Genomic DNA, 19,432 nt, shown 5'->3' with positions numbered 1-19,432 from the left:
AAATTAAAATTGATTTTCACATGAAAATAATAAAAAAATATTAATGTGAAAAGTAGTTAACAAATTTTTAGAACATAAATAGCAGATAAGATTTTTTTTGGATAAAAATAGATAAGATATTTTATAGAGTATAAAAAATAAATTGAATAATACTCATTAGATATCACAAATAATTTATGATATATTGTCAAAATTTTTATGTATAAGAAAAATTAAAAAAATCTCCTCCGATACAAATATTAAATATTTTTTAATTAATTATCAAATAATTAAATTCGTTTAATCATCAAATATATCTTAAAGTATTTATTTAAAATATCAAATATTAAATAGTTTTCATTAATTATTAATTTAAAACTTCCATCAAGTTCTTATCCGTCAATTATTTATCATGTTTTCCAAAATTAAGAGTATTGCTATCACGCTTATTGGTCACTCATGTAGATGAACTTCCTCTCAGGAAGCCCTCTGCTCAAACGGTATAAAGCCTCTTTCATACCTCATATTTTCATTAGCTCTTGTCGCGTGATGCTCCTCTAACGCCTTCTCTTTTCTCGAAAAAACTATCTCCAGTCCTTAATATTAATATAAGAGTTAGATAATTAATTTAGAAAGATTCAAAAAATTAGTTAAGTTAGTTATTTGTAACAAATATATGTTGACTTATCTAAATTATCCTTATTCAATCATGGGGGAAAATACCTTATAATCAATAGAGATATTTTTTTAGAACATATTATAAATTTGAGAGATAAAATAAAGTATAATATCTTATATTTAAAACTCCGAACTAGTTTTTATATTTAGGGCAGGATGTAGCAATAAAAATAAAGTTATGGAGAGGTGCCTGTTTGTACATGATTTCATTGAGTAATTCCGTGCCACATCATCATCATACTTCAACAAATTAAAAATAAGTTAGAGCTTGACCGGATTCTTTAAAAAATGAAAATACTTATGGTAGAGCTTTGTTGCTTTTTCTAGCCTACCCAACTCAATTTGAATAATTAGTTTGGATTTTGATAAATCCTCTAGTTAAAATTAAAATGGGATAGATTTCTCACGTGGCAAGATACAAATTGAATTGAAAGTTCCTACACAGTCCAAATAGAACGGACTATTGGTAATTTGGTACAGCTAGGTCTCGCAGTAAGAACAGCGTCTTGAATGGAATTACTTTTTACTTTTGTTGGAGGATATAAAACAAGGAAAAAGAAAAAGAAACTACTTCTGTCAGCACGACGAAAAATCTTGAAAAATAGTTCAAAGCTGCTGTAGCATATCGTGAGCTTTTGCTGAATGCTCAATATTAAGCGGCGCTGAGAGACGCTGAGGGGATCTGCTTCCCCCATAGATGCATTCAATCCACAGTGCTTCTTGCTATGCTAACCTCAACCACTCTCTATCCCAGTTCAATCCAGTTTCCAACTGTTTGGTTGGATCCAATGTGCTACTGGCCTCCTGCGCACCACCGGCTGTTCCTAGCTTCAGATTGCGTGCTATTCATTCTGAATTCTTGCCCAGAATTAGTTATTTTCCGAACCCAAGTTTTGTTTTCGCACGCAGGAAACCCTGGCGCTGTGTAGTAGCCAGGGCCACCGGAACTGACTACTATTCGACTTTGAAAGTTAGTAAAAATGCTTCTTTGCAAGAGATTAAGAGCTCTTACAGAAAACTAGCCCGTAAGGTTGGTTGCTTTCTGCTTGCTCCTAAATATCTGATGCATCCTAAGTTTTATAGCTATGTTCCTTTTTGGTTTCTTGGAAAATGATGTTTGGTATTTTTGGTCTTTTCGCCCCACTTCTCTCCGGTAAGCTTTTATTACTTTGCTACTGAACTTTGGGGAGTAACAGTCGATCACAATATATATAACAAATCATTTGCATTGAGGCTTGCTTTGGTTTATTGGGTTGAAGATTCTTTAGCTTCTTTCCATTTGTTATGTGCGATGTCTTTTTCCTTTTTCCCAGCCGTGTAAGGTCAGTTTTCTGTAGATATGACCTAGCATTTCTGGAGTCTTTTCATAACCAACCAATGTTGTCATAAACAACCATCTTTTGTCCCAATTATTACCCCAACTTGTCTCAAACCTTTCTCATCAGGATATCTTGAGTACCAAATGGCACATTCAAACCGGATCCACGAAAATCCCCAGCTGGTCAAAAAAAAAAAAAAATCCTTTAGTTTAATTATTTGTTGCACTAGTGATCTCTTTTCCTTTATATGCTTTCATCTTCATCAGTCTGTTTCAAATAATTGCATAGTTCATGATTGGTCCTCCTTATATTATATCCACGAGTTTCTGTGTCATTATAAACATTGTTATGGTGATTTGGAGTTTTAATTTTTTAAGATTTTAAGTGAATTATAAACATGAATAGAAAAAGTAATGCATTAATGCCTGCTCTAAGTTCTGGTTATATGCCACTGAAAAACTTTTTTTTTTTTTTTAATTAGTATCATCCAGATATGAACAAGAGCCCGGGGGCAGAAGAGAAATTCAAGGAGATAAGTGCTGCATATGAGGTAATTCTTCTGCCCTTAGGAGTGCAACCTTTTCTATTGTCAGTAGCATGTGCTCCTGTGGAATGCAATATGGACTTAAGGCGTTTTCTTGTTACATTCATGGTTCCAATTCATCTTTTTATCTTTTATAGTTTTACTCTCTCTCTCTCTCTCTCTCTCTCTCGGCCTGACTATAGTTTTATTTGCTTACCCACTATTCCTGTGCTCATAATCAGGGCTTTGGCATTGTCATGCTGTACATGCAGGCGTGATGTTGGTTATTGAATTTGTGGGATCCATGTTTGATTGTATTCTTCACGGGTTATAGCTGCTTGCAGTATATTTGCATCTCTTGATTTTCCTTCCTGTGGTAACAAAGCATGTATATAGGTTCTATCAGATGATGAGAAAAGATCTTTATATGATCGCTTTGGTGAGGCAGGTCTACAAGGAGAAAATGGAGGGTCAGCTGGTACTTCAGGGGTATGTTTACAGTCAAGTCTTTTGCTTTCTGCATTGTCCATAAGCAAGCCAACACTCTTTCATTGATGATACAGCCCTGTTACGAACATATCTTGCCTTTCTCTCTTCCTAGTCTTAGAGAAGTTTGGCTCAGGTCAAGTACCACCTATTTGTTATTTACTTCTGATCTTTTATGAATTACTCAGGTTGATCCTTTTGATGTATTTGATGCATTCTTTGGTGGTTCGGACGGTCTATTTGGAGGTGGTGATGAACTAGGAGGAATGAACTTCAATTTGAGAAACAACAGAAAAAGGGGTCTTGATATTCGGTAACTATCTTCTTAAATTGGTTTTGGCTTGTGTTCCTTGTAAGGGAAGTTGAGAGTATGTTACTCATTCACTTGTTGTGACCATCTGTGTTCCACATGCATGAATAATAGCATTGATGCGAAGGTTCTATTCTTATGTTAAGATTAAATCCATTTTGTTTAGAGGTTTAACATGAATTTATTTAATCTCTCGGAAATAGCTAGAGACCGCCTTGATCTTTACTGAGAGGGAAGTTATGAATAAAAAAATATGTCCGCTGTCTGTCTGGTGTGTCATGACTTGCTCCCAAATTCATCTGTCTGGTACATGAATGCTTAACATTAATGTGGTATCCAATAAGTTGCCATTATGACTGAGAAACATGATTATAGCAAGAATTGCCCATGACAATTATAGAGGATATTGTTTAACCTATTTCAGATATTTGCTGGTAAGATGCTGGCAAATTTGCCCACAGTATACAGTATTAATTTTGTCATATTTTTCCATTCAGGTATGACCTTCACTTGAGCTTTGAGGAATCTATTTTTGGAGGAAGGAGAGAAATCGAAGTTCCTTGTTTTCAGACATGTAATGATTGTGATGGTACAGGAGCTAAATCAAAGGATTGCATTAAGCCATGCATAAATTGTGGTGGCAGAGGAGGAGAGATGAAAAGTCAAAGAACCCCCTTTGGAGTAATTTCTCAGGTAATATAGATGAGTGACACGACACTGAGCAATCTCTGCATTTACAAATTCCATTCATTTGGTTAATTGCATTTCTGTAGCCAAACTAATTGACATTTATTTTTCCTAAATTCAAATTCATGAAAGATTAGTGGAGCTTCCCAGCCACATCATTTCTCCTAAGTGTTATTTTCCCTTTCTAATAAAAAGATTGTTTCTTTCCATCATAATTTGCATCTCTTGGCATTTAGAGTGTTGTAGAGAGAAGATAGAAACTGACTTGTTAATATTAATCTTCTGATCTGTATTGGATTTTCCTATTCACTTCATCTTGATGTAGATAATTGTCTCATGCAGAGTTCAAAGATGTAAATTTATCTCTTTCCAGATGGAAATATCTCCAATTGTCAAATCATCTATTCAGACTTATGCTTAATCTGTTTCCTAGGGTAGTTGTAAGATGTCCGTAACAGCTTATAATTGCCACTACTTACCACATCTGATTACTCTAATGTCTATAATAAAATTGGCATCACTGTTGCTAAGCCCAGGCATTACAATTTCCTATGCTTTTGGTGCTTAATTTTTTTATTTTTTGATTTGTGTATCATCACAATGGAGAATTGATGATATCAATTGATTCTTAGGTTTCAACCTGCTCTAAGTGCCGTGGTCTTGGCAGGATAGTCACTGATAACTGTCAAAGGTGTAGTGGCAGTGGCATGGTGCAGTCTAAACAAACAATGGAAATGGTCATTCCTCCTGGTGTCAATGACGGAGCCACAATGCAAATTCGAGGCGAAGGGAATTTTGATAAGAATAGGTTAGCTGTTATCATAATCATAGAAGACTTCTTGTGGATGATAACATGCCACAGCCCCGCCCTGTCAAAAAAGAAAAGAAAAAAGAAAAATGGAAAACAAATAACCAAAAATGGACATTCTACTTGATGCTGTGCTTGGTTCTCCAGAAACTGAGATGCAGAAGTGTTTGAATAAACAAGAAAAATTCGTGATGCTTGATCTTCAGCATGCCCAGTATTATGATTTCAGAGGTGATATAAGTGATGGTGCAGTTTGATAGTAGAGGGAATTTAGTTGTAGTTAGTAATTAGTAATATGGTGTGGGAAACAAAGACCTTTATTGTTTTTAACCATAGGCTTTATACTCCAATATGCAATTAACCTTTGAAATGTTAATTAATTTTCTCTTTATGCCTGCATGCTAATTTAGGAGATCTAAGTTACAGTTAGCTTCTCCTTGTAGCTATTATATATATAAATATAAATATATATTGAGGAGATAGGGGAGATCGTGCAAAGTTTGCTAATGGGAAACTGATATAGCTGCTATAGCTGCTGGTTTTAAGAAGACATATAAGAGGGGAGTTGGTAGGAGGTTTGGTGAACAACTGAGGGTAGAAGATGGGGAATATGCTGAAGCTCCAGAAAAGGGGGAACAACTCTGATGTGCAGCTAGCTATTAATCTTTTGGGTCTAAATCCTTGTATAGGGGTAGGACTATTTTTTGGGTTTAATACGTGTTGTGGGGGTGGCTTTGGACAAGGATTAATTCTGGAAAAACTAGTTGTGAGGAGAGACCTGGCCTCTCGAATGCCATGGGGAGCCGCTGGGTTGAGCTGTAATCCTAGCATTACTAGTGTTCTTTTGTATTGGTGATTATTGTGTATTATTCCGTACATTAGGAAATAGGGCTTTGGCTTGAATCAGGGAAGCTGAATGTATCTTTGATTCAATCCTGAATTATTAATATCAAAGCCTCAGTATTTTCCTCTTCCAGTATTGTTCTGTTTTATTATTATTGTTGGCTTGGACACTGGATGGTTGAAAGTTGAAACAGGGCCACAACAATTGGTATCAGAGCAGACGATCCCCGGCACACTATCAACCAACGCAGTAATGGCAGACGAAGTACGATATGCTAGTCCTGAAGTGCAGGAGCTAAGAGAAACAGTAGGAGGGTTGTCCAGGGATGTGAGAACATTAAAGGAGGCCGTTGACCAGATTCAAGAAACGGTTGTGCAGTTATTGGGGCAAAGGCAAAGAACAGAACCCAATACTGGTGAAAGGAGCAGACCGGATGAGGGGGAAAGCCAGGAGAGTCACGGGGGTGCTGCCAAAGAATTGGGGAAGTATAGGAAATTAGAGTTACCTATTTTCACAGGAGAGGATCCGTTGGGGTGGTTCTTCCGAGTAGAGCGATATTTTAGGGTCAACCATATAGGGGAGGAAGAGAAAATGGAAGCTGCCATGGTTTGTCTCGAAGGAAAGGCTCTGAATTGGTACCAGTGGGTGGAATCCCGAACGACTATTCGTGGCTGGCAGGAATTTAAAAGCGAAGTCTTACGGAGGTTTCATCCCTCGCAGCTAGGAGATGAATACGAAATGCTGTACTCAGCAAGGCAACACCGCTCGGTTCTGGAGTTTGTGGAGGAATTCGAGCGCCTTGCAGCACCTCTGAAGGACGTGTCCGAAGAGAGTTTGGTTGGAGCTTTTCGAGTGGCACTGAAACCTGAGATACGGGCGGAACTCCGTCTTACCGGCGCCTCCTCGCTGCGTGAAGTTATGGAGATGGCAATCAGAGTGGAGGAGAGGAACATGGTAGTCGAATCCAGGAGGGACGACCGGGCAACCCGATTTCAGAGGTACCCTAATGGGCCTAAATCAGATCCAGCCCGACACCAATACAGCAGGGTCACTCACTTACCCGAAACGCAGAAGATGGTGTCGTTTTCTTCTGCAACCCCGGACGCTGCGAAGAGATCAGAGTGGAAGGGGACTGAGTCAAAAGGCAGTAGTTCTTCCGCAGCAACGAGTTCGACGGCGAAAACAGGGATGTTTGGTCGACGATTGTCCGACGCTGAGCTGGTCCGACGGAGGGAGCAAGGACTCTGTTTTAAATGTGCTGAGAAGTTTGGGCCGAATCATGTCTGCAAAAACAAAAATTTACAAGTGTTGATTCTGGACTGGGACGCCGAGAAGGATCACCCCTGGAAGGAAGGAATTGAGGTCGACGAAGAAGAAGAAGCGGGAGATGATGGAGAAGCCATGAAAATGGAGCTATCCCTCAATTCAATTTCCGGTTTCGGCGATAATCACACAATGAAGGTGCGGGGACGATTGGCCGAGGAGGAGGTTATTATCTTAATTGACAGTGGTGCTTCCCACAACTTCATTTCTGAGGAGTTAGTGACCAAAACGGGAATCAAAGTTGATGAGATTGCAGAATATACAGTAGCCGTGGGGGATGGCCACCGACTACGAAGGCGACAACGGTGCCCGCATGTCGCACTCAAGGTGCAGGAACTTGAGATTGATCAAACGTTCTACCCGTTTCCGTTGAGAGGAGTGGATATGGTATTAGGAATTGAGTGGTTGAAGTCACTGGGAGACGTAAATGTGAATTGGAGCCGGTTGTCTATGAAAATTGGGGAACCGGGGAGTTACATCTGCTTGAAGGGAGACCCTACCCTGTCAACGAGACAAGCCACATTTAAGACCTTGGTTCGGTTTGTGAGAAAAAAAGGGGAAGCGTACTTGGTAGAGTATAACGGGTTGGCTAATGTTGAATCGAAAGTGGCAGAATTACCCCCTGAAATTCAGGAACTGATGAGCAGGTTTCCCACTGTCTATGGGGAAATAGAAGGGCTGCCGCCTCCTCGAACCCGAGATCATGCCATTGTAATTAGACCAGGAGAGCAACCTCCCAATATCCGGCCCTACAGGTACCCGCACCTACAAAAAAATGAGATAGAAAAACTGGTGGAAGATATGTTAAAGGCTGGAATTATACAGCCTAGCAACAGCCCCTACTCCAGCCCAGTCCTACTTGTGAAGAAAAAAGATGGGAGTTGGAGGTTTTGTGTAGACTATCGAGCACTCAACAAAATTACAGTCCCAGACCGATTTCCCATCCCAGCTATCGATGAATTATTGGATGAACTGAAGGGGGCCGAGGTATTCACAAAGCTGGACCTCAAATCTGGCTACCACCAGATTCGAATCAAGGCCGGGGATGAGCACAAGACTGCTTTCAGAACACATGAAGGCCACTATGAATTCAAGGTGATGCCCTTCGGATTGACCAATGCTCCTTCCACATTTCAGTCCTTGATGAATGAAATATTCAGGGAGTATTTACGTAAGTTTGTGTTAGTATTCTTTGATGATATTCTTATATACAGCACCGATTTTCACTCTCATTTGAAGCAATTAGAAATTGTACTGACCTGTTTGAAGGAGAACCGATTGGTTATCAATCTGAAAAAGTGCAGCTTTATGCAACCCAAAATTGAGTATCTTGGCCACATTATTTCCAAAGAAGGGGTCCAAGCAGATCCGACAAAAATCGAGAGCATGGTGAGATGGCCCAAGCCTAAGAGTGTGAAGTCCTTGAGAGGCTTCCTAGGGCTCACGGGATATTACCGACGATTTGTTAAAAACTATGGGAAGATAGCTAGCCCTCTTACTGATTTACTCAAGAAGGATGCATTTAAGTGGACAGCAGGAGCAGAACAGGCATTTGAGAAGCTCAAGACAGCAATGACTTCACTTCCAGTCTTAGCTATGCCGGACTTTTCATTACCTTTTGAACTGGAAACCGATGCTTCAGGGACTGGGGTCGGAGCGGTATTAGTGCAAAAGGGGAGACCAGTAGCGTACTATAGTCAAAAATTATCCCACCGCTCCCAGCAATGCTCAGTCTATGAGAGAGAACTCATGGCAATTGTCATGGCTGTCAAAAAATGGCGCCACTACCTTTGGGGACAGAAATTTGTGATCAAAACTGACCAGAAAGCCTTAAAATACTTGCTGGAGCAGAGGGTCGTTGAAGAGAACCAGCAGAAATGGGTTTCAAAGTTGATGGGATTTAAGTTTGAAATAGTCTACAAACCGGGCAAGGAGAATCGAGCTGCTGATGCTTTATCTAGACAAGAGGAGGCTGTTGAGATGATGGGTTTTTCCCTATGGCAGTATGATGAGATTGAAGAATGGGAAAAAGAAGTGCAGACCGATACAAAGTTGGCAGCCATCACACAGCAATTAATTACTAAACAGGACAGCGTGGAGGGGTACACCATCAAACGGGGCTGTTTGCACTATAAAGGAAGGCTGGTGCTACCGAGGAACTCCACTAGAATACCCTTACTGCTCAAGGAATACCACGATTCCCCAATGGGGGGTCACTCCGGCTACCTCCGTACTTACAAGAGGCTATCCAATGTGGTATATTGGGAGGGAATGAAGAAGGACATACAAACCTATGTAAGCAAATGTGCTGTGTGCCAGAAAAACAAATATCAAGCTCTCTCTCCGGGTGGGTTGTTGCAGCCTTTACCCATTCCCCAAGGTATTTGGGAGGATATTAGCATGGACTTCATTACTGGGCTTCCAAAATCTAAGAGGCATGATGTTATTCTGGTTGTGGTGGACCGATTATCTAAATATGCCCATTTCTTACCCCTATCTCACCCTTTTACAGCAAAGGATGTTGCTGAAAAATTTATCACTGAAATTGTCAAGTTGCATGGTTTTCCTAAGACAATTGTGTCAGATAGAGATAGAGTTTTTGTGAGCCAATTCTGGAAAGAGCTGTTCAAGCAAGCGGGAACCCGGTTATGTCTTAGCTCGGCCTACCATCCGGAGACCGACGGGCAAACTGAGGTGCTGAACCGAGGATTGGAGACCTATTTGCGCTGTTTTACTAGTGAGAAACCTACTCATTGGGTTCAATGGTTACCATGGGCTGAGTACTGGTATAATACTTCCTACCATACGGCTGCAAATATGACCCCATTCAAGGCAGTCTATGGACGAGACCCCCCTGCCTTTCTCAAACTGATTGATGAGCCATCAGCTCTGGAAGCTGTTAATGAACAGATCCAAACCAGAAATCAGATCATTGCTGTTCTTAAAGATAATTTAAACAGAGCTCAAAGCAAGATGAAGGGGCAAGCAGATAAACATAGAAGGGCAGTACACTTTCAAGTTGGTGACCAGGTCTATGTCAAGCTCAGGCCTTATAGGCTTAAGTCCCTGGCTCGCAGAATGAATGAAAAATTAAGCCCTCGTTTTTATGGCCCTTTCAAAATCTTGGAAAAGATTGGGACTGTTGCTTATAAACTAGAACTCCCTCCCACAGCTAAAATCCACCCTGTTTTCCATGTTTCCAACCTTAAAAAATCGGTTCATTCAACTACTGTGACACCCACATTCCCTCCCATCCTATCCGAGGAACTGGAATTACAGGTGCAGCCTGAAGAAATTTGTAAAGTTAGAAAGCTTATGAATGGGGATTTAGAAGTGCTGGTGAAATGGCAAGATCTACCTGAATTTGAAAACTCCTGGGAGAATGCTGCAACAATTGCTACCCAATTCCCTGAATTTCCCCTTGAGGACAAGGTGAAACTTCTAGGGGCGGGAAATGATATAGCTGCTATAGCTGCTGGTTTTAAGAAGACATATAAGAGGGGAGTTGGTAGGAGGTTTGGTGAACAACTGAGGGTAGAAGATGGGGAATATGCTGAAGCTCCAGAAAAGGGGGAACAACTCTGATGTGCAGCTAGCTATTAATCTTTTGGGTCTAAATCCTTGTATAGGGGTAGGACTATTTTTTGGGTTTAATACGTGTTGTGGGGGTGGCTTTGGACAAGGATTAATTCTGGAAAAACTAGTTGTGAGGAGAGACCTGGCCTCTCGAATGCCATGGGGAGCCGCTGGGTTGAGCTGTAATCCTAGCATTACTAGTGTTCTTTTGTATTGGTGATTATTGTGTATTATTCCGTACATTAGGAAATAGGGCTTTGGCTTGAATCAGGGAAGCTGAATGTATCTTTGATTCAATCCTGAATTATTAATATCAAAGCCTCAGTATTTTCCTCTTCCAGTATTGTTCTGTTTTATTATTATTGTTGGCTTGGACACTGGATGGTTGAAAGTTGAAACAGGGCCACAACAGAAACTGTGAGACATCCAGTTTAAAAACAAAGCACTATTGAGGTCTCTGTCAAATCTTATGTCTGCTGAAAACCGTTGTGATTGAGTCACTTTTGGACTCTTCATCAACAACAGGTATCAAGAGTTTTGGTATCTTAATCTAGAAAGTATGACATTGACTTGAGCCCTAGCCTGACCTATTCCCAGCCCCCCCCCCCTTTCAGTATCAGTTGTGCCTCTTAAACTAACAATTTTTGCCATTGAGACCATTATGAACTATTACTGATGGATAACCGTGAATTTATTTCAATGTTTGATGATGAAAGTAAAAGTATCATTATCGTGAGACCTATGTATAGTTGTCCTGAACTAAAAATTGCTCTCATTTGCTATCGCAAGAAAAATTATGGTTAGAATTACTAAGAGTTCAACCCATCAAGTTATGATAAAGAAAACTGTGCATTCTTTTCAGGGGTACAGCTGGTGACCTTTACATAGTCATCCATGTAGATGAAAAAGATGGAGTTTGGAGGGAAGGTCTTCACTTGTACTCAAAGATTAATATTGACTTCACAGAGGCAATTCTAGGGTCTGTTAAAAAGGTAATTTCAGTCCTGATGCAATTGGGGAGATGCAACCGCCTGTCATTTTTAATGCACATTGTTGACCTTATTGGGTGTACGTCCTTTGCTAACAATTGGACATCTTACACTTAATGTTTTCTATGATATACCTGCATGTGGTTATTTACACTAGTTGTCGGGCTTCCCTAGGTTCTCCTAGCAATTGTGGAGTCTTACAAGTTAAGAACAATCTATATAATCCATGTAGTTGCCTACAAATATATTGATAATCATGCTTCCTTATATTACTATGGTGGTTTCTATTAGTGTTGGCTCTATATTTTGAGATGTCTTTAGTTTGTGTTTATTTTACGTGTCATATATGGAAGCAAGCTGACAAATTTAATCATTATGTACATTTCTTCGGTCACAATTTAGTGCTTGAATCACTAGTAACATTATTCAATAGCCTGTGGCTCCGGTTTGAATTGGAAGATTGGACTTGGGTCATTTCAGGTAGAAACTGTTGAGGGTTTAAGGGATCTCCGAGTACCTTCTGGCATTCAACCAGGAGATTCCGTCAAGTTATCACGTATGGGAGTTCCTGACATGAACAAACCATCTGTTCGGGGCGATCATTACTTCATTGTGAATGTCCTCATCCCTAAAAGTATCAGGTTTGTGCACTTTGAACTTTTCTGCTTATTTCTTATAGTCTCAGTAGAAGCCTGAAATCTATGCATGGCTTGAATTGCAACTAAATTTGAATTAAATTAAATTAAATTAAGCATATATTCGCATAATCATATTCAGTTTATGGATATGATTGTCCTTGAATTTAATTATCCTTGAATTTGCACTTGACATAGTGTTGCTGAACGTGTACTTGTTGAGGAATTGGCTTCACTCAGATCATCTGGCGAAGATACCCCAATTTCTTCTAATAACATTGGTAATAGTCCACTTTTCTTTAAAACATGTGGACTGTGGACTAAATATTTTGGGTAAAAGCTTTGTATATCATGCTTGAACTATTGGAAGGAAGCATTCATATTGTTGGCCCTGTGATTTTCAGGGACACCTAATGGGGGAGTAAATGATTTCAAAAAGAGGCACCCAAAACGCCATTCAAGCATGGGAAGCAAGCAAGGTTCTCTATGGAGATCAATCAGGAATTTCTTAAGGTACACCTCCACACTAGTTTTATATGCGCCAAGCTCATATCTAATGTTCCCTTTGACAATAGAAAAGGAAATTCTGTAATATGGAGGGATTTAAGTCTCATTCTTCCCTATTGGATAGCTAAAGCTATCTTTTTAGCTTAAATGTTTCCTAACATTTGTATGTCTAAATTGTAAACCAATATCTCGCTCCCAGACCCAGTTTTATGGGCCTTGGTACTGGGACGGCCATCAAGAAATAGAGTTTAGAAATATCTAGCGGGCTAATATTGTGAGGTTATTAGAGGCACACATTATTATATTACTATATTATATCCGCCCAAAATCAAAGTACGGAATTCTTTCTGTCAAAAACTCCTGCTAAAGTTGTGATTGTTCAAGTGTGATGTATGCATTTCAATTGAGGTCCATTATGTGAATACTCATTGTTTGTAGCAGAGAAAAATCACAACTTGGTCACTATATGTGTTTAAATGGGAAACTCAGGTGACGAGGACCATACTGGACATCACACTTGAATTGCAGGAACAAGTGAGGAGGGCCTTCAGCAAGGGTATCATAACAAAGAGGAGATATTATACCCTGCCAAAGAATCAATTAAAAAAGTTTTGAATCAGAACTGCATGAACAAGCATTTTTATTTATAAATTACGAGTATTAACTGTATTATAAACTGGAAAGTTGAATTGCAGGTTAAGTCTTTGTCCTAGATTTCACATGATTGATGCCCTTGAGGCTAGCTAAAAATTTCTTTGTCGTCCAAATAGGAGTCTCTTAGTTTAGAATTCTCCTATATAAGACATTTGACATATTTCTTGATTTACAGGGGAGGGCAATCTCAAGAGAAGTTTGCATCTATTAGCTTGGATTCCTCAGCAGCGTCGTGGAGATTTGACAAGTCGAACTCATCTAACCCTAATTATTTTGTATTTGGTTTCGTTATGAGTTGTATTATTTTCTATATATCTAGGTCTTATTTCGCTTTGTTTAATAAACGGACCCTTCCCTCTACCCATAGAACACCTAGTGAAAGGACATTAAAAGGAAGAGATTTTTCTGTTTGAGCTAAGATGAGAATATCACCACGTTTTTTCTTACTTAAGCTAGGCACGAATGAATATGGTTGTACATTAGAGCTATCTTCTGCATCTGCATTCTTTGCTTCCACATCAGGAAATCTTGCAGCAGCCTTAGACATTGAGAGCTCACAATCTATATGATATCTGGTTCTGAAACTATATTATGTCTCCTGGCTAAATTTTCAATTGAAGTTAGTCTTACGGTTTGTGGCAGTAGGTCTACTTTTGAATTGTTGTATAGCGCATTCCAGATGGATCAATTTAATTTATGAAGTACCCGAGTTTCCTTTTTGCTTCTGGTATCTATTAAAGGGAGACTTGATGTAAGAATTAGACAGGTTTTTCGGTGCATGTTCCGGAGTCCGGACTGTAAAGAATGACTTCTACTAAACATTGATACTTTTTAAGCTTTTTGAATGGCATGACTTGGTTATGAATTTTATTGACATATTGATAAAGACAATCTTAGTAGCTTAGATAGATCTCAGTTAATGCATCATTTTAGTGAATTATGTAAGATTATTTCAAAAGCTGAGGGACATTTTGGTTATTTTACAATTTATATTCGGATGAATTACAATTAGCAATACTTAAATTTAAGGTCCCTAATATAAAATATATTTATAATTTACTACCTAGGGCAATCTTCTCACTTTTTATTGATTAAATTTCTCTGTTATTTGATGGTGCAAGAAATGCGTATATGATCATGTTCTCGAAAAGAAAGAGGAAATAATTTTGTGTGCTTGCATGAAATTTGAAGAATCAATTAAAATTCATGGCTGATGAGTATTGCAATCCCAAACATTAAACAAGCAGGAGAGAGAGAAAAATAGGAACCACCAAGTTATAACAAGAGGGGTGACGAGAAAAAACAAAGAGGGTGTGAGGGAATTTTTGCTTATTTATTAGAATTTTTATATCATACTCCTCCGGTCCTTAATATAGGACCCAATTGTTGAGTTGGTTTTGGTCCTAAATATAAGACCTATTTCTCATATTTATCAATTTTTGCTAAATTACCCCTATGGATACTTTCAACCATAATCAAATAAAAGAGGGAGATGGGATATTAAGAAAGATGATTATGGTGTTTTAGGAAAAATGTGTCACTTTTCTTATAATTAACCAATTTATCTAACTTTCTTAATTTAATCAAATTAGTTAAATGGGTCTTATATTAAGGACCGGAGGAGTATATTGATATGTATGTTGTTCCCTTGTTAAATAAGTAGTGGAATATCATGCTTATTGAGAGCGGACAGAATCATGGAAGATCCCTGGAATGTGTTATGGATTTAGATTCAATATAAAATAATCTTCCAATCATTAGTATATAACCTATTTAATTATTTTGATTAAATTAAGTAAGTTAGTTAAGCTAGGTAATAATCATAAATATGGCATATATTTCCCAAAATATTCTTAATTAAAATTTCTCTAAAAAACTGACACTTCAAAAATGTTTGAAATTATTTTATTAAAAATATAAAGTGGTAGAATTAACGTATGTGTGGAATTAATGAGTAATAAGTATTATTGTGGTATTTAATTATTTAATAGGGGTAATTTAGGAAAGAATTGGTAAATACGATAAATAAGTCTTGTATTTAAGATTAAAATCAACCTTCTAATATTAAGGACTGGAGGAGTAATTAGAGAGAAACCAGTGGCCCAATAGTACTCCTTAGGGCTATGAAGCTGGGCCAAGGCGCAAATCTGAAAAAATTGGGCCCTGTCAAAGCCGTGTGTTTGCCAAATCCAGCCTGGGGGTTAAATGAAAAAAGATAATCAGGCCTGGGGTCTTAATTTTTACCAGTGCTCAATGTAAAAGTTGCTTAGCTTATTGTCCCCGAAAAAGAAAAAGTTGCTTAGCTTAGATAGATTATAAAAAATTAAATAAATTATCTAATTTTAACAAATATGACGTGATTATCTTAAAATATCCATATGTAACATTAAATTATATAACATTTTAAATAAATAAATTTGGATAAAAATAATAAATGTAAAAGATTATAATGGATTGAGTTTATATATTTAAGATGGATCCTGAATAACTCATCCATTTTGGATTATCCATATTGCTATTACTATTATGTGATCATAACTTTTTCTATTTAAAACAAAATTATCTGTCTGGGATATTAGAAAAGGCTCCACACTACCACCATTCTTGAAGGCCTCGTCACTTTCCTATGGTGGCCGGCACGGCATGCTTCATCCATCATCTTTGTGCTGATTCCGTTCTTTGACGACGAGAGGTTGCCGTCGGTCACCATCAACCATCGGAGCTATCAACTGATAAAACTGACTTGGACGGCGAGGACGGGGTCGACAACTGAAGCTGAGTGTTTTGAAATCTTGTGTGTCGTCCTCTTTCCTTCAAGTCTTCATGTTGGCAGCCGCCATTTTTCCTCTGGCATGAAACATATCTGTACTGTGTTTTCTCTGACCTTTGAGGCATGTGTTGTTGTTGGTTTTCTGTCATGTATTGTTGGTCATTGATCGATCAATCTTGAAACAAAGTGGTGGTGGGTACACCAAGCATTGGTCCATGAAAAACTAGTCTTTGTTTTTCCTCTTTCCAAGTGGTTCAGAAGATTATAGAGCGTTCTCTATTGACAATACTCTTCAACCATGGCTTAGATGATTGTCTTGATGATGAGATGTTTCTGGATTAGCGGGCAGAGTGGTCTCTGTTTTTCCCTCCATTTTGGCAAGGGCATTTTAGTATTTTCATAATATGAATACACATATATATTGAAAATTACACCTTTTTTTTTTTTTTGTATAACTCATAGTAACTTTAAGTCATTTTAGACTTGAAACTAATCTTAATTGGGTCCAAAGCGTTAACATTAAAACCTTCCCAACAAATACATTTTTATACCAGATTTTTTTTTTAACAGAAATGAGACTGCTTACCATCTCAACCAACAACTTGTTAAGAATTATATTAGATTTCTATCAATATACCAAACATATTTTTGAAGCCCAATTACCCTTCCATGATACCAAAGAGGGCCTTGGGTTTTCTAAAAAGTAAAGGCAGTTTGATAAACGCATTCAGATAGCACTAGCTAAATCAAACAGGAATTGTCAATGAAGTTTCTCTCATTTTCAGTAATGAAACCGCTGAAATGAGACCCCTTTCAGCATTTCAATCAGAGTAGTTAAACTTTGCTCGTTTTCAGTAGTCAAATATGTTTATCTCTCTCACCAATTCCCAAACCCCAACACAAACAAAAGCCAAAATCTTTAGTTTTTCAGTCGTCTCTCACCCCCACAGACACACAAACAATCACCTCTGGCATGGTATCAAAAGTTGTGGGCACAATTTGGGTGCAAGGTTAAGTAACCAAACATGTCATCTTGTGACCCCAAAGTTGAGGCTGGAGAATCTTTGGACAACCAGGAGGGCCGTTTGAGATTATCTGCTTCTAAACACCTCCCACCTGCTCTGCATTATGCATCCATTTTCTCTCTACAATTCTTTCCTTTACAAAAATGTTCAGTCTTGCTGTACAAGTTGCCACACCTCCCATTGTCACCTCACTTTTATTACAGGATGCTTTTTGTTCTGGTTACATCTCTAGGATCTGGCAAATCTTTCTGCCATTTAAAGGCACAAAAATAGTAATAATAAATCCGAAGCTTTGTGCCAGTTGCTACTAATTAACATGTTATTGGTTCGAATTGCTCCTAAAGAAGATGCAATGTTAGATCTGACTAATCCAACAAAGGTGTCGAAGTCCTAAAGTAGTAAAGGACTTTGCTTTCATTCTTCAGTGCCATCTTCTGTTGTCTTTTTTGGGACAAAGACAAATTCCTGGGTACATATAATGTGCCAACTATATATGGCAGGATTCAGATTACTCCTTGATTATCTTTGTTACTTGATCTTTTTTTCATTAAAACCAGCAGTTCATCCGAGTGCCGGTTTAGTGCCATCTGCCATGACCATTCTGGTATATGAAGCCGAAATTTTCTCTTGGTTGCCAGAAGCATGAAATTTGGAACAGTTTTATCTGCATAATGATCTTAAAAGGCTTCATTAAGATGTTACAAGTATATGACCCAGTTCAGAAAAGCTGTTTAGAAAAAAAGTCATTAGGTTTCTTCAGTTATGTGCAACCTGGGGGAAGCTTCTTTACAATCTGGCACAGATATGTGGCTGAGCATCTATTGCCTTTTGTCTATGAATGGTCGTATTCCATAATATGGATTGGCCATTTTTCTTATGGCTAAAGGCTTAAAGCTGCATCTGAGCCCGGACCCTTGCTTTGAGCAGCCATTGTTTATTACTCCTAGACAGGGACCCTCATAGAATGTCAGTGAGCTTATCCCTCTTTTTTCTTCTTTTTAATGAAAAGGGACGGCGTGGAACTATACATCATGTTGTTGACAAAGTGGAATGACTGGCTCCAACATGGATCAAACATGGAAATACATTTTCTCAATAAATTTTTCTATATACACAATTTCTTCTATTCATTTAATTGTTGGGCTTGGTTTACTTAATGGTACAGGGTGGGTAATTGTGACACTAAAAGTAGAAGGAGAAAATTGTGTATAAGTATTTAGAGGAGTCAAAAAAATGTTATTTTAGCAAATAAAGATCTACTACTCATACTACCTCTGCTCTTAATTATAAGAGCCAGTTGACGAATTTGAAAAAATTAAAGAAGTAAGTTAAATTAGTTATTTGTCCTAAATAGATGTTGTTTTTCCTAAAATATCCTTGTTAATCAAGTGTATTGACTAGAACTATCATTGTTAGAAGGACTACTTTGAAAAAAAAACGTATAAATATAAGAGACAAAGTGGATTGAAGTCTTATAATTAGGACAAAAATAAAAGTCAAACAGGATCTTATATCAAGGACCGGAGATAGTACTTTATAAGCATGTGATTTGAAATCTTACTACCATGATGTTAATATTTTCTTAGTTGGTGGATTGTAAGTTTCTCCATAAGTACTTTCAGTTAGATTTATATGCTGATCATTTGAGTCTATGAAACGCAGATAACCATAATTTTTATAACAACGCGTCCATTATTATGAAAAAGTAGTCATAAAATGACACAATGGAAGGAATGGCTTTATCTGTCCAATTAAATTAATCTGGCATTGTATCTGAGGTCCAATAATTTTTTAAAAGCATAAAACTTAGTTCAAAAAATTTTAAAAATATTTCTGTAAAAAGCTTAATCAAAGTATCAAACAATATTGGTTTATAAAAAATATTTTTCATGCCATGTTTTTTAATAAACCAAAAGAAAAAGTCTCAAACCAAAAATTCCATCCACCTAAACCCATTTTTTTGTGCTACTTTAACTCTACGTGTCATTTTCAGCTCATGTAGATAAAAAAAGGGGGGAAATATATCAATGTGCTTGTACCTCACTAATTGACTTGAAAAGCCATGGAATACCGATTTTTTTAAGACCACAAGTGGGGTTGGTAAGAGAATTTCGAATATTTTATTTATAATTCCTCCTTTTTTTTTCCTTTAATAAAATAAAGATCTCAAAGGCACGAATACGCTGGCATGCTCATGCCAGTTACTCTTAAAAAAGTTATTAATTAAATTTGAATCTAAAATTTATTAAATTTGGGTGGAGATTTGTTGAATCTTTAAGGAGGGGCCCCCGGAGCTCACATTTTAGGGTTGTTGCAACT

At 37.8% G+C, this 19,432-nt stretch overlaps 1 protein-coding gene across 1 annotated transcript; it reads left to right on the top strand.

Annotated features, from left to right (window-relative positions):
• Positions 1 to 1,243: 1,243 nt before the first annotated feature.
• LOC114760391 (chaperone protein DnaJ) lies at positions 1,244 to 14,194 on the top strand. The gene is made up of 11 exons (XM_028949645.1): positions 1,244 to 1,687; positions 2,458 to 2,526; positions 2,896 to 2,988; positions 3,174 to 3,298; positions 3,793 to 3,988; positions 4,615 to 4,790; positions 11,396 to 11,525; positions 12,003 to 12,163; positions 12,356 to 12,438; positions 12,562 to 12,670; positions 13,494 to 14,194. Exons 1-11 carry the CDS (start codon positions 1,355 to 1,357, stop codon positions 13,729 to 13,731), a joined length of 1,713 nt encoding a protein of 570 aa, XP_028805478.1. The 5' UTR covers positions 1,244 to 1,354; the 3' UTR covers positions 13,732 to 14,194.
• The last annotated feature ends 5,238 nt before the right edge of the window (positions 14,195 to 19,432 follow it).

The sequence above is a fragment of the Neltuma alba genome, unplaced genomic scaffold, assembly GCF_004799145.2.
Source record: "Neltuma alba isolate B1F8T4 unplaced genomic scaffold, ASM479914v2 tig00010972_pilon, whole genome shotgun sequence".
Lineage (NCBI taxonomy): Eukaryota > Viridiplantae > Streptophyta > Magnoliopsida > Fabales > Fabaceae > Neltuma > Neltuma alba.
Note: the sequence above shows the minus strand (reverse complement) of the source record. Positions and strands in the feature narration are given on the sequence as shown.

Bases quoted from the DNA above. Each gene is read 5' to 3' on its own strand.
- LOC114760391 (XM_028949645.1), top strand. From the start codon at position 1,355: ATGCATTCAATCCACAGTGCTTCTTGCTATGCTAACCTCAACCACTCT. The intron at 3,299-3,792 runs GTAACTATCTTC...TTTTCCATTCAG, and splicing joins AAAAGGGGTCTTGATATTCG to GTATGACCTTCACTTGAGCT. The intron at 12,671-13,493 runs GTACACCTCCAC...CTTGATTTACAG, and splicing joins TCAATCAGGAATTTCTTAAG to GGGAGGGCAATCTCAAGAGA.